Source organism: Spodoptera frugiperda, chromosome 4 (assembly GCF_023101765.2).
Source record: "Spodoptera frugiperda isolate SF20-4 chromosome 4, AGI-APGP_CSIRO_Sfru_2.0, whole genome shotgun sequence".
NCBI lineage: Eukaryota > Metazoa > Arthropoda > Insecta > Lepidoptera > Noctuidae > Spodoptera > Spodoptera frugiperda.
Window position 1 is genome coordinate 6,160,646 of NC_064215.1, and position 13,960 is coordinate 6,174,605.

Genomic DNA, 13,960 nt, shown 5'->3' on the forward strand with positions numbered 1-13,960 from the left:
TATTTGGCAACAAAACATACGCAAGTTCATTCAGTAGAGCATTCGAGTCATAGAAATGGTTCACCGAACTCTTGCGCAAATGTTTAGTAGCGTCAGCGTGCATTGCGCCGGCGCAGGTCCGGCTCGTTCAGCGCTGGAAAGCCCGTCTTGTGCAAGCCATTGGTGCACAAATGCGCAATGTTGAAAAAATCAAATCCTGTTTATAATTAGCACGAGGTAACGAGTCATAAAAAATGTCTAGAATCTTTCATTCAGTGTTTAGTTTTTTTATTGGTTTTATTTGTAAACTGAGACTAGTAAAACTGGTTGCAGTTACAGTCATACTATTGATATGAATCATCAGTGTCAACGTTAACAAGAATACGTACTATTGAATAAAGATCCTCTTTTTTGGGACAAGCCCGCTACAACCTCCCATGCCGCTGCAACTCCTGTGAGCCAGGATCTACAGTAGATACAACCATGAAAACATCGGAACACTGAAGTCTGGCGCGTCCCAGAGATCATCAGAATAAAGATCCTCTGTTAAGAGGACACGTTTAGCGGCTTGGAGATTTATTTATTATAAAAATCTTCCTACACTTCCATGATAGGATTTTCCCAATTCGACAGTGAGGCTTAACCTAGTGTAGGTATAATAAACTTTGGGAAATAAAAAAAATATACAACAACAAAAAAAGGAAATGGCAATTAAGTTACCGATAAAGGATGGTGGTAACTCTTCCCCTCTTTCCCTCAGTAGCTAATCACAATTGTACGAGATATTTTAATTCTATATAAAGTGGAGCATTTCTAATAATAACTGTATGGAACAAACACACGGAACAAATATTTCTTCAACATATCATGCTTCATACATACACAACATATAATTAAGTATTTACTTTTACTCGGAAGAAACAGTTAATTTGTATTAAGTTAATTATTACATACATAGTAAGTATTTCAAACTACGGATTAGTACTTCAATCGTCGTGTTATGAATATAAATGTATTTACTCCTATGTATTACATAACAGTTTAAGTACAATAGGTGGCAATTGTCACATTAACTCGGTCGTTATGTTATGTAACCAAATGATGCATTTTAATGACATAAACATACTCAAAGTGATGTGTATGTCCAAATTAACATTTTTCTTCAATAATAATCTTAGCGGGATCTTCTTTTAAAGAGACTCGTCACAATGTACATTTTTCTTCGGATTTTTTATATCGGTGAGAGGGAGTTTCAGTCTCTTACTGATTAAAAACCACCCCGTTCCTACTCCTGCTTTTCGAGCCGGAGCCTCGGTAAACCCGCTAGGTAGTCCGCAGCTCTGGAATATTAGAAGATAATATAAGTAATTTACATTCAGAATAATTGCTAAAAAATATTGGTGATATAATCTGCAGCGCGTTGATGTCTTTTGTACTGACGTTATTTTCTGCTGCAAAATTTAACGCGCGCGGTATTTTCTTTATGAAAAATTTAGTTACAGATAAAGTAAATACATTAATCGGTGACTAATACTTTTTTATACTATAATCGTGATGGATATTTACGGTCTTTTCTTAACTACGGAACAAAACAAGAATACAAAGGTTCATTGAAGTTGGGAAGTAAATAACTTCGACTGCACGCCTGTCGGCTGCCGCGCAGCGTGTTGCGGGTTCGGTTTCCGCATGAAGCAACTCCTTCTGTGATCCACAAATTGTTTTTCGGGTCTGGTTATCATGTGTATGTAAACTTGTATGTTTGTAAACGCACCAATGACACAGGAGAAAATCCTAGTGGCCAACGTTTTTTATAAAAAATAATAATCAATCCACAAAAAATCCTCTAAGGATATAAAATGAAAGGGCTAGATTGATAGAACAAAATTCATTAAAACCGTTAAACATACGATATAAACATATAATACCTATGTTCATATACATGAACATATTTTGTACTTGTTACATTACAACAATTGTTACTATGAGTATATAACATCCGTGGTGTATGTTTATACCACAATGAACAAAACTGCAAGAGCTAGTCAAAATCTCTAAACACAATGACATTTTAGCAATCTAGTTAACATTTAAATGTATTTTTGGGCAATAATGTAATGAAACTTGGAGTAATCAGTTACTGGGTCATCGAGCCTTATTAGAAAACTTTGGTCCTGAGAAAGTGGCTCATTATCTTGTTATGGAAGGGTGAGCTCCAACCATGCAGTGTGGGTGGCTTATGTCTAGTTATATAACGACACAATACATATACTTGTGAGGCAATCAAATGTTGTTTATATCGAATATTCAAATTGTCAAGTCAATGTGCTCGTGTGAGTTTTAAATTGAAGTTAGTTTTATGTGCATTTCTCCTCTATAGCTAACAGAAAAAAAGGATGTGCATTTTCTTCTGTCTATAAACTCTACTTTTATTGAGCACATGACTTTAAATACGGTATTAATTAAGAGAATTACGTCTGAATACTGAATTGTTACTCTACTTTAAGTCATATTTAAAGTTAAGTAACATCCGCTATCTCTATCATTTAACAAAGTATTTGTAACAAACATTTTAAAGAGAGTCTTAAAATTAAGAGTGGTGTGAGTATTTTATCATTTGCTGTATATGTATCTATAAATACAAAGATAAGGTTATTATTTTAAGATTATCTAATTTAAAGACCGGCAATGCATTTGTTATTCCTCTAGGGTTGGGGTGTATATAGGCAGTGTTGATTACTTACCATCAGGTGACCTTTCCTCCATCAAAAAATCTCATGTTTGAAACCATCCCATAAAAAACATCTAGTTTAAAGTTTTATGTTATAATCTTATGCGATATTATCTACAAATAAGTATGTATATTTGAATGTTGGCGTAACTCCAAGTCCAGAATATTAAGAACAAAGATAAAGGAGCGACTCATCCTAACTATTGTACATCAAATAGTAAGTGAACAATAACAATCATAAATCCTTGTCAAACTAAATTCAACCTATTAACTTCAGTTGGCAATAGAACGAAGTAATTTTTATTGGGTCATAATTGACACACACACACGTAAACATTCACAGCATGTATCAAATGTATGACATCAGTAACTTAATGTCTGTTCGCCAACGTTTACAATACAGATCCGCTAAGACGGCCTCAAAAACCCCATATTGCCAAACATCTACTCGGAACATGAATGAACTAAGGGTCGATCAATGCTATAGCAGACGTCATGACCTCTACCCAGATATCTTTGCGACAGCCGTTTATCGATCAGATGTACCCAAGTTTGGTCGGTCGCTCGGCTCTCCGGGGTACCGTGGTAGGAGGCTGCGTCGATCGTCTTACAAAATCAGCCCGCGTGCATCTTTGCGTTGGTCGAAGTATAAAGCGTCGTCGTAGTAGAAGTGGCAGTCATTCGGACGCAGACAGTGCGCCGGTAAACAAGTGAATATTTAAACATTAATAAGTTTTAGTGATACAAGGAGTGAACCACTTTAAAAGTAAGTTCCCAGTGTTTTGAGTTCGTGTTTATCAGTTACGTCACAGGATTTGCGGTGAAGGAAACTAAACTGACGTTTAGCGGCACAATAACAAACTCGTTGTAGAATTTTCTCTTTCAATATCCGACGGAGGAAAGCAACTACCGCATCGTGTATACGCATTCATTGCGCAGAAATTGTAAATATAATACTATTACTTTAATCATCATAACTATCATTTGATGTGTAATCGTGATTTAATACGAACGTGTGTTTATTTTTTTCTTCAAGATAATTAATTGTTTCATGCACGTAAAAGTCAACACCGACTATTGTGATAAAATCAGTGGCGCGTCTAGAAAAGAGTAAATAAACATAGCATTGTTCTAATTATAAAACTTTGCATACAATGGGAAGTAGGCAGTTTCCCAAGTAAATGATCCTCGCGTAAACTTTCACTTTCCGGTCTCTTGTGCGCCCGCGCCGGTCTCAACCACAACATCAGGAATATGTAAAACATTGCATAATAACAGAACCGTGCCACACTTACCATATACCACAATTCCGCTAATCATTTAATATTTATCCGGTAAGGAAGTAATATAATTTGTCAACGGTAAAAAATGCTTAAAAGTGTTCAAAAAATTTTTAAGGTGCCAATTTCAAAAAAATTATTTTACTCTACTTACATAATAGTTTAATCCCATCAACAACTCATACTTAGGACAGCAGTAATTGTACGCAACAATTACTTTCAAACGTCTACATAAGATCGCGTGCCTTTCAAAACGCATTTATTTTTACATTTGTCATAATATGCGCTCTACTAACCGCGTAAACTAAAAATGTGCGAAAAACAAAAAATGCGAATATTCTCATGATTGCAGTAAGTTATTGCATAAAACAAACAAGATGAAATAATCGGAAGTTACATAATTATTATCGACGGTTACCGAATTTGTGACGCATCGGTCGAGACACGCGCGGCTTGCCAACGAACTGCTTGTGCCAGTTTTGGACGACACCACGACACTGACACCAATATCGACTTTCTTTCATAACAAAAGACAAAAGCTGACCTCAATAACGTATCAGAATACCTATGTGCTTAACATTTGACTTAATCATTTACAATAATTGACATCTTCATATTAATTCTCAAGAAAACATCGCATTTGAATCAATTTACTACGGTGATGTGAACAAACATGAGAGTAATGTACATGTTTAAAGTCGTATACTTTGTGTGAGAGTGCTTTCGCGGCCCCACGCCTTCCAATGACCGCGCAGCCACAACACGGCGCTGACGTTATGTAGCCTTACATAACAAACTGTCTGCGAAAGTAAAAGTGATTCTCCGTTCGCAGTTTCGAAACAATGACATGCTTTACAAAATAAGGATCAAATGACATCAGCATTTACTTTAATTTTGTTACAGATCATGCGGTGGTCAACGATTACTTTCATATTACTACCAATAATAATCGCCAGTACCACTGCAGAGTGGTCATGGGGTGGAAAGGAAGACTCCAAACCCACCGACGAACCCCAACAGAATGCTTCGACCTTGTTACAAGGAGAACAGTTACCCGAAGCTCAAGACAAAAACCTTGAATCTAACAGCACAGTACTTGATGACATTGTTGACGAATTGGTGAGCAGAAAGCAAGGAAGGAGCCTGGGCGGCTTTGATGATGTCTACAGTGACCCCACGATCAAGGAAGCACTGGACGCAGGAGACGACGCTGAAGCTAGAAACCTAATCAAAGGCAGATTGTGCACCCTGGGTCTCATACAAGTATGTATCTAAATCATGTTATCAAACTAAAAGCTTTGGTATCAATAAATATTTTTTCCTTTACTTATATAATATTTTAATCGTTTCAGTGTGAAGACGAAGATAGCCAGGAAAAACGTACATACCTGTCACCGGAAGAAGTTATTTACGCTCAACCCGTCGATATTAAACCCGTTGGAAAACCGATTGCATCGATTCCAGTCCGAGGCCCACCAAGAGCGTATGGTCCACCTCAGCCTATGACTTACCGTCCACGACCTCAGAAAATTCCACCTAAGAGAATCGGCTATGGCGGTAATGTCCGACCTGGTTTCTCTGAAAAGTATGGCGTAGCAGGAGGCAACTTCCAATTCTCACAAAACAGTTACAACGCTCACGAATCAAACTTCGTTACCAAATCACCCATCTATGCGGCCCAAGGTCCATATGCTTTTGAAAATGCCAAACCAGCTTACAACAAACATCCGTCTCATTCAGACACAAAGACAGACACCGTAGTTCAGCAACACATCCATCACCACTACGTACACGAAGACAATAAGGAACCCAAAGTGATTATTAAACCAGTGGCAGTCCCTGTAGGATCTGTTGGTCAACTGAATGCACAATCTCTTGGATCTCAATCTCTTGGATCCCAATCTTTTGGATCTCAATCTCTTGGATCCCAATCTCTTGGATCCCAATCTTTTGGATTACATTCTTCTGATATTATATCAGCTGGTGGTGACTACAGCAGCATAACATCTGGTGGATTTAAACCCATGTCTGGTGGATTCAATTTAGATACCAAGCCAATTTATGAATCTGACACAATTTACGGATCTCAATATGGCCACCAATCTAACAAAGTTGGTCATAATGGCAACATTTTAACCCAAGGCTTGCCGAATCAATTTAATAACAACGCATTCGAAGATCAAAAGTATGGAAACGGATTAGGTAATTACGCCTCTCAGAGCAACGAATTTTACAAAAAAGAGTTGCATGTGGGTTCGCAAAACAATCTTTATAATCAAGGTCCATCAACTTTCGGACAAAGCAATGGTTATGCCGAGAACTACCACGAAGCCAAAGCACAAAACTTTGACTGTGTTTGTGTAAACTATGACCAATGCCCAAGCCAGGAAGTAATCGGCCGCAGGGATGACCTGTACTTACCGATTGACCCTCGCAACAAAGGTAGTGACATTTCTGCATTAACTGAGGAGCAATTAGACAATCTGAACAAAACTGCTATCGCCGCTGCAACAGCTGAATCCACTGCCAACGCTACTGAAACCAAGAAGTTAAGCAAACGAGAAACCAAAGAAGAAACTCCATCTGAAGCCACGAAAGAGGCTGAACCGGTAAGCACAAAATCATTTTAATGTTTTCATTTATATTATGAGGTCATTCATACCAAGGGAACCTTTGTCCTAGATTCATCGTAACATTTGATTATACCTTTCCTCTTCCTTTTCTTAGCACTCATATTCCTAAAAACCATTCTCCCGGTTACATTCATCATATTGGAACCTGAGATAACACTGTTACATTTAGTTTAAGATATGATATTTAATGACAAACTTAATTGTAACAGTTAACAAAAGATATACTAAACATGGGCACTGACATAGTATAATCTAACATTTCATAATAGTATAATTTATTGATATACAAAAATATTACTACAGCGCCGATATCCTGGCTACAACGAGCATACCGGTCATGACCAAAAACATGTGGAGCCCACGTTTGGTGTCTCTTTTGCCTTGCCCCAGGGACCCCATGGTTCTAACTTCCATCCTCACAATCCGCACCTTCATCCTTTCAGTTCTGCCATAATGGCCGGCGGTATTAATTTGGGACTAGCCGTAGTCAATCCTCTATTCTCTCTTCAAGTTACCAAAACCGCTGAAGGTGAAAAAATTTACAAACCTCTAGTACATTTTCACGTGACACCTAGCCACAGTAAACTAAGGGCATTGACGCAAATATTTGATGAAAAAAAGCAATACTTACTGAATAAACATCACCATTATCATGTACATCAACCATTCCCTGCATACCCCATAAACTCAGGACCAGCCTATCCGCCACAATATAATTATTTCTCTCATCACCCACACCCTCCTCCCAATTATGGACCTCCACCACACGTGCACAATGGTCCTCCCGTCTATTCCCCACATTATACAGATTATAAACCGTATAATTACCATAGTAATAGGTTCCCTTCAGAGGGTTATCACGATTACGAAGATGATGGTGATACATACGGCGGTGAGGTTTACCCTGATTACAGAAGCCTTCACAATAATGATAGATTAGTAAAAGATGCTAAAGATTCTGGTCAGGCTACTCCTATAAATAGATCCTCCTATTCCCGCTCCCTTGACCTTCCTTCAACGCCTCCTCGGGCAAATCGGGGATACCAAACAATCCGATTTCCTGAAACGAGAAGGAAGAGAGAAATCGATGTAGGAAATATGTCCGTAATTATAGAAGAGGTAATTTATGCACTTTTCTTAAATTCCCTTTGCACAACTACCTCTACGAAATTCATTAATACAAATTGTTGATGTACCACAATACATTTCTAACCAAACTTTTTTTATCGTAGCGTCAAGGATATTTCGGTCGTCCTTCAGTGCAGCAGTGCAGACCAAACCAGGTTTGCTGTCGTCGTCCTCTGCAACCACAGGCTGCTAACAAAGGACAGTGCGGTATCAGACACTCTCAAGGAATCAATGGCAGAATCAAAACTCCCGCTTACGTCGATGGTGAAAGTGAATTCGGAGAATACCCATGGCAAACAGCCATCCTGAAGAAGGACCCTAAGGAATCTGTATATGTCTGCGGTGGAACACTTATTGACGGTCTTCATATTTTGACGGCTGCTCACTGTGTTAAATCGTAAGTACTTTTCATTAACCGGATACAATCATATTTTAAACCCAATGAAAAATATACAACTTCATGTAATGTTTTCAATTAAAAGATGTTTAATATTAAATATCCTTTTCAGTTACAAAGGTTTCGAGCTAAGAGTGCGTCTTGGAGAGTGGGACGTGAATCGTGACGTCGAATTCTATCCATACATTGAAAGAGACATCGTGGCTGTCCACGTACATCCTCTTTACTACGCCGGCACTTTGGACAACGACCTCGCTATCTTAAAGATGGACCATCCAGTCGAATGGACTAAATATCCTCACATCAGTCCCGCTTGCTTGCCTGACAAGTACACCGACTATTCTGGACAGAGGTGCTGGACTACCGGTTGGGGTAAAGATGCTTTCGGAGATTACGGAAAGTACCAGAACATTCTGAAGGAAGTTGATGTGCCCATTCTTTCCCACGGCCAATGCCAACAACAGTTGAGGCAAACGCGTTTGGGTTACAATTACGAACTAAACCCTGGCTTCACATGCGCCGGTGGTGAGGAAGGAAAAGATGCGTGCAAGGGTGACGGTGGCGGCCCCCTGGTCTGTGAGCGCAGCGGTACCTGGCAGATCGTAGGTGTCGTCTCGTGGGGTATCGGCTGCGGCCAACCTGGAGTACCTGGTGTCTACGTTAAAGTTGCTCACTACTTAGACTGGATCTCACAGATCACTGGGAAATTCTCTCCCTATTAATCATAAATGTCTGAATTTAAAAACATCTACAATTAATTTATTGGACATAAAAGTATCTGATATTTATTTTTAGGGTTTAGATGTACTTATTTAATATTTATTACTTATAAGCTTTGGATGGTAATATCCAGAGCATCCGAGTAATTGCGTATGCAGATATTTGTATTTGCTGTTGTGTAATAAACATAGATATGAATTATAACTTGTACACCTTTTATTTATTCAACCTGAATCGAAAACCTCGAATCACAGAATTTAGCTGTGTCTGGTTAGGTTAGTATTACGTACGAATAAACTTTTTAGCATTCGATCAAAGAGTAAGTATGTAAAAAGTATAGGGGAGCATTCGATCTGTCTCAATTATTGTCAACTATATACGTCAAATATTATATCGAATGAATATTATTCACTGAGACAAAAGTCGAAGTTGTAATAAAATAAATTTAATACGTATTAATAATCCATTTGGTTCAAATTAAAATGGCCGGTAAAGGTTCGGACCGAAAGGCCAAATTAAAAGACTTAAAGGGTATCGCTGAATCCAATGATACAGCAGCGTTCACACTACCAGACAGCCTCCCTTGTTCCGAAGTTGATTTCCCAATACTGATTAAGAGAAAGCCGAGAGCGAACTGGAATGATATCATCGACGAAAGTAACAAATGGCACAATGAATTGGATGAATTTAACCAAAGTAAATTAGTACCTGTGCCGAAATCACCGTTCCTTAGTAAGTTTGCAAATAAGTACCTACTTCTGACAATATGTCCCGATATGTTACATGCTTTTAGTACCTACTTACGTAGAGAAATGTACTCAAAACCACCACTACAGACAGTGCCCGGCCAGGGGTAGAGGTGAAGTTCCCATACATCAGCCTCGGCTCGAAGCAGGAGTTGGAACGGGATGGTTTTTAGTCTGTAAAAGTCTGGCACTTCCTGGTATTAGTATTAGGTATTCCAGTTATTAGGTAGGTAGGTAAGAAGGTACCATCGATGAGCATCCGTGAATAAGAAAGAAGTAAAGATAATTATAGAGATCGTATTTGAGGACGCTAGGTAGGTACTCCTGTATCCAAGGTGTGAATGCAGTTATATTTTCAGGAACTGAAACTGATTACATTAAAAATGAAGTATTTGTGCAACTCATACCTGCCTTAGTGGAGACTCTGAATAAAGCTAAGATCTGGCAGGCGTTTACTAGAGACAAATGTTTCTTCAACGGAATAGACCACGTCGTCCAGGTAGAATGGTTTAACTGTGATTTAACGTCCCATGGTTTGACATACGTGAGTATAGTACACGACTGGTGATGCCCAGAGAGGATTAGCAGCCGCGGAAGTCTTCAAAAATTATTAATTAATGCCAAATCTGACGCCGTTTGTAACGAAGCACTCACCAAATCAGGCATCTTACCTTGCCATCTACATGTCTATGAATAAAAGACTTGATGTTATATGACCTACTATTTTATGCTATCATTTTATTACACACAGGTGCTCTGGAACAATAACCCCCGCTACCCGGGACGAAAGATCGTCAATTTTCATTTATTCAACATGCCGTGGGTTAGAAAGGCTCTTAAGGAGAAGTAAGATTATATTTTTATTTCTAAATATAAACAAAACAGTCCAAATGCGATACGATTCAAACTCGTAATTTGAAAGATACATTGTTTGCAATAATTGGTACCTACTACTGTATAAGGGATTTGGGATACCTATTGTAGCTTAAAAACGTACTAACTTAACTAGCTCACTGTGATGCTTCCAGTCCACGTCCTTATTACCCGAAGTCTTGGTTATGGCCAGAGGAGTATGCTGCTACTCTCATACAAAAAACTGTGCGTCAATACTTCATACAAAGACAAGAGGAAGTGCAAGAAATGCGCGAATTTTGGAAGGTTTGTTCCTCAGTATTTTATATCTATAGGTATTTGTACATTGTACGTATGTGTGTATAATTTTATAAGTGGATTGAAACTAAAAAGACTAAAATGATTGTCTTCATCACAGGAAATATTTTCACGTCATGGTCATCATGAACACCACCCGTTCATGATGACCATGAAAACAGTGCCGGCGTTAGGGGGGGGCGTGATGGGCCGATGGCCCAGGGTGACAAATTCTGGGGGGCGCCGATGCCGCCGCCGATGGGATCCGCAAAAAACTAACACTTGATATTGCTTCCCTCAAGGAGGCGCCACAATATTTTCGCCCAGGGTATCAGTGGCCCTTACGCCGGCACTGCATAAAAATATTTCACGTCATGGTCATCCACTTCTCGATTTCCATGCGATTCTAGTTACTGCTAGACAATTTGCGAATTTTACATTCTACCCAACCAACTATAAAAAACAGCTACATATATTAAAAAGCTGAGATAAGATGCATAAGATATTTAATGTATGTGAGTAAAATAAGTAATGGTTTTTTTTTTATTTTTCAGAAACTCGAAGTGGAACGTCAAATTCCCGACATGGAGTTCAATCCTTTCTTGGCCAAGGCATTTGCTTCAGCAGCTCACATGAAAAAATGATAAGCTAAAATCCCACTTAAGATTTCTAGTAGATAAAAGGTTCCTCCTTTTTAACACATTTCTAGTGGAAATCTTTCTGCATTTAATGGTCCAATAATAAATGAATAGCAAATTATTGTGAACTGTGTATATCATTAACTTTTTCGAAAACCAACTCTTGTATATGAGATAAAAATAGAAAACACATTGTCTCATGTGGATCCGTGTTCCTGCACACAAAGAGTTGATAATTAATTATTAATTACAACCCTTAGCCTAGACCTGCTTTCCTAGATTCTATAGCAATTTTTTAGTTAATTATAATATTATAATGCATTCCATACCATCAAGCTTTCAATCCCTAAAAGGGAAGGCAGAGGTGCATATTACAATGAAGCATCCACTTTTCACCAGCTATGTAATGATCATAATTTATGAATGTTGTTAGACTCAATTTAACAAAGAAAAATAAATAAAATAGTTTGCAAATGTGCACATTTGTTATCAACTACTTTATTGTTCTATAATATCTATCTTAAAATACATATGTAATATTAGTTTCTCGTTTTCTTTAACTTAGTGGCACTCCCTCATAGAGTGATGGGCTGGCAGGCGTACCAAGGCCCATAGAAAACTGTACAGTTGGCTTTTCATCAGGTTTAGCTATCCTCTTGACTCTGTTCGGACTGTAGTTGTAGGTAATTGGCATTGTGAAGTCTGTCATCACCTGAAAATTATTACAAAATATATTATTATGTTATACCTACAATGTAATAGCAAAATATTTTTAAAGTACAATAAGCAAAAAGTGATTATTCTAAACTCAAAATCAAATAAGACCCAAATTATTATATAAATAAAGTTTAATAAGTATCATGACAATATTATGCTTGACTTGGTGGGGGCACTGCCATGTCCCCAAGATGTACCTACTTGAATAATGACTCTAATAAGGAGGTTAGTGATGAGGACATTTTCTGATTAATATATTCTGATTGGAATCAATATGTTGTTTAACAGTTTTTTTGTTGGCAGTGAAAAAATCTGTCTGTCGATCTACTCACAGATTTTAACACACTAAGATATAGTAATAAAATTAGTTTTACACACCTCCAGTCCTTTCTTTTCATGATCCTTGATAATAAACTTCTTCATCAGTGGCGGCATCTCAATATTTCTCGGTAGAATCACCTCGGGGAAGTGGTGTACTTCCTTAACACTAGCCAGCAATTGGGCCTCCTCATTCTTAGGTACAAGTTTGTAATCAGGTTTGTATGATGTACGATATATTTCTGTCAAATTCGGCATTTTGCGACCTCTAAATGTTTTCTCGACCCATATTCTTACTCTACGTCGTTCCTGGAAAATTTAATACTCATGAGCCGGAGACTAATAGGTTCAACGAATAATGTGTAAGACACGAAACAATTTGTTACCCGATGAATATAACTCGCTATATGAAATGAAAATATTACAAAATATAACTCATAACTCACCTCATCAGGACAAGTTTCAACTTTAACGATCTTCATAAAACTAGGTTCTGGATATCTTTCGAAAACTGATCGCACAATGATTCTCCCAACACCTTGGTTTTTCAAACTGCCAACAATTTCCCAAAGGGTTTTTCCTTTAAAATCAGTTGTTCTTCCAACATACTTTATAACAGTCGAGGCCATTTTGTAGTGTAGTAGTAAAGTATGTGTAATCTATTTATTAAAATAAAAATTAAAAGAATCGTATCAGATTTATAATTTTGTAGGTTAGGTTATATTATTATGACATTTTTCAATCTGCCAATTGAGGATGACAACTATGACAATCAATGTGGCATGACTTTAAGCTATACGTATTGCCATAGAAAAAATAATCTTACAGAAAACGTCCTTGCATGTAGATTTTTTTAACAACCATGATCCCACCTTCCTTCTTCCTTTTTTCAAGTCTACGCCCTTGCTTCTAATTCTGACCACAAACGGAAAATAGAGATGGGGGAAAAATGGTGACTCCAATAAAAAAATAGCGACCTCTGTTGGAGATTATTATGAAGTATGAAAGATGACTGAAGAACTACAAAAAACATGTCATTAGATACAACATAGATGGCGCTGTATGTACTCGCTGTAAAAGTAATAATAGTGGTGGTTCTATGTTCGAATGAAAATCAGTTGTTTTGCTGTTTTACTTAATTTGTTTTGATGTTATTTCGTTCAATTAAGAGTTCACACCGGTAACCCTAGTATTGCTTTACGTTTAAAATAATCGAAACGAGAGCGCACTCGGTGCTCTGAGGCTCTACTGTTTTCTTTACTTGGATTTCTTCATGAAATTACCTACATGATAATTGTTTTCATACTATAAACAATGAACTTCGAAACAACAATATTATCTACCTCCTATATTGGCTATACTTATTTGAGCATTGATACAGAATGGTAAGTTACTTTTACATACCTGCTTATAGTAATTAGGTACGTTCTATCACTATAGTTTTATTACGAACAACAATCTATAAAGAATATTACACTACACAACAACGGTACCTACCAACTACCTACCAAGACATTCAAATTTGAA

At 37.6% G+C, this 13,960-nt stretch overlaps 3 protein-coding genes across 4 annotated transcripts; 2 read left to right on the forward strand and 1 right to left on the reverse strand.

The window, feature by feature from the left end:
- Window positions 1-3,334: 3,334 nt before the first annotated feature.
- Window positions 3,335-9,069, forward strand: LOC118273840 (uncharacterized). Of its 2 annotated transcripts, XM_050708021.1 has the most exons (6): window positions 3,335-3,473; window positions 4,891-5,250; window positions 5,340-6,596; window positions 6,924-7,739; window positions 7,853-8,145; window positions 8,258-9,069. In XM_050708021.1, the coding sequence occupies exons 2-6, from the start codon at window positions 4,894-4,896 to the stop codon at window positions 8,865-8,867; spliced, it is 3,333 nt and encodes a 1,110-aa protein (XP_050563978.1). In that variant the 5' UTR covers window positions 3,335-3,473; window positions 4,891-4,893; the 3' UTR covers window positions 8,868-9,069. The 2 variants fall into 2 exon arrangements, with proteins under 2 accessions (XP_050563978.1, XP_035446891.2); XM_035590998.2 differs by lacking the exon at window positions 6,924-7,739.
- Window positions 9,070-9,225: 156 nt separating this feature from the next.
- LOC118273857 (IQ domain-containing protein K-like) lies at window positions 9,226-11,944 on the forward strand. The gene is made up of 5 exons (XM_035591027.2): window positions 9,226-9,597; window positions 9,971-10,110; window positions 10,363-10,457; window positions 10,640-10,769; window positions 11,315-11,944. The coding sequence occupies exons 1-5, from the start codon at window positions 9,348-9,350 to the stop codon at window positions 11,402-11,404; spliced, it is 705 nt and encodes a 234-aa protein (XP_035446920.1). The 5' UTR covers window positions 9,226-9,347; the 3' UTR covers window positions 11,405-11,944.
- Window positions 11,873-13,189, reverse strand: LOC118272703 (uncharacterized). The gene is made up of 3 exons (XM_035589347.2): window positions 12,880-13,189; window positions 12,494-12,742; window positions 11,873-12,110 (listed from the first exon to the last, which is right to left on the reverse strand). Exons 1-3 carry the CDS (start codon window positions 13,060-13,062, stop codon window positions 11,955-11,957), a joined length of 588 nt encoding a protein of 195 aa, XP_035445240.2. The 5' UTR covers window positions 13,063-13,189; the 3' UTR covers window positions 11,873-11,954.
- Between the last annotated feature and the right edge of the window lie 771 nt (window positions 13,190-13,960).

Excerpts from the sequence above, each read along its gene's own strand:
- LOC118272703 (XM_035589347.2), bottom strand. The coding sequence starts at position 13,062 with ATGGCCTCGACTGTTATAAAGTATGTTGGAAGAACAACTGATTTTAAA. Across the intron at positions 12,743-12,879 it reads TTGAAACTTGTCCTGATGAG|GAACGACGTAGAGTAAGAAT; the intron begins GTGAGTTATGAG and ends TAAATTTTCCAG. Across the intron at positions 12,111-12,493 it reads ATGAAAAGAAAGGACTGGAG|GTGATGACAGACTTCACAAT; the intron begins GTGTGTAAAACT and ends AATAATTTTCAG.
- LOC118273840 (XM_050708021.1), top strand. The coding sequence starts at position 4,894 with ATGCGGTGGTCAACGATTACTTTCATATTACTACCAATAATAATCGCC. Across the intron at positions 5,251-5,339 it reads GCACCCTGGGTCTCATACAA|TGTGAAGACGAAGATAGCCA; the intron begins GTATGTATCTAA and ends TAATCGTTTCAG. Across the intron at positions 8,146-8,257 it reads GCTGCTCACTGTGTTAAATC|TTACAAAGGTTTCGAGCTAA; the intron begins GTAAGTACTTTT and ends TATCCTTTTCAG.
- LOC118273857 (XM_035591027.2), top strand. The coding sequence starts at position 9,348 with ATGGCCGGTAAAGGTTCGGACCGAAAGGCCAAATTAAAAGACTTAAAG. Across the intron at positions 10,458-10,639 it reads AGAAAGGCTCTTAAGGAGAA|TCCACGTCCTTATTACCCGA; the intron begins GTAAGATTATAT and ends TGATGCTTCCAG. Across the intron at positions 10,770-11,314 it reads AAATGCGCGAATTTTGGAAG|AAACTCGAAGTGGAACGTCA; the intron begins GTTTGTTCCTCA and ends TTTATTTTTCAG.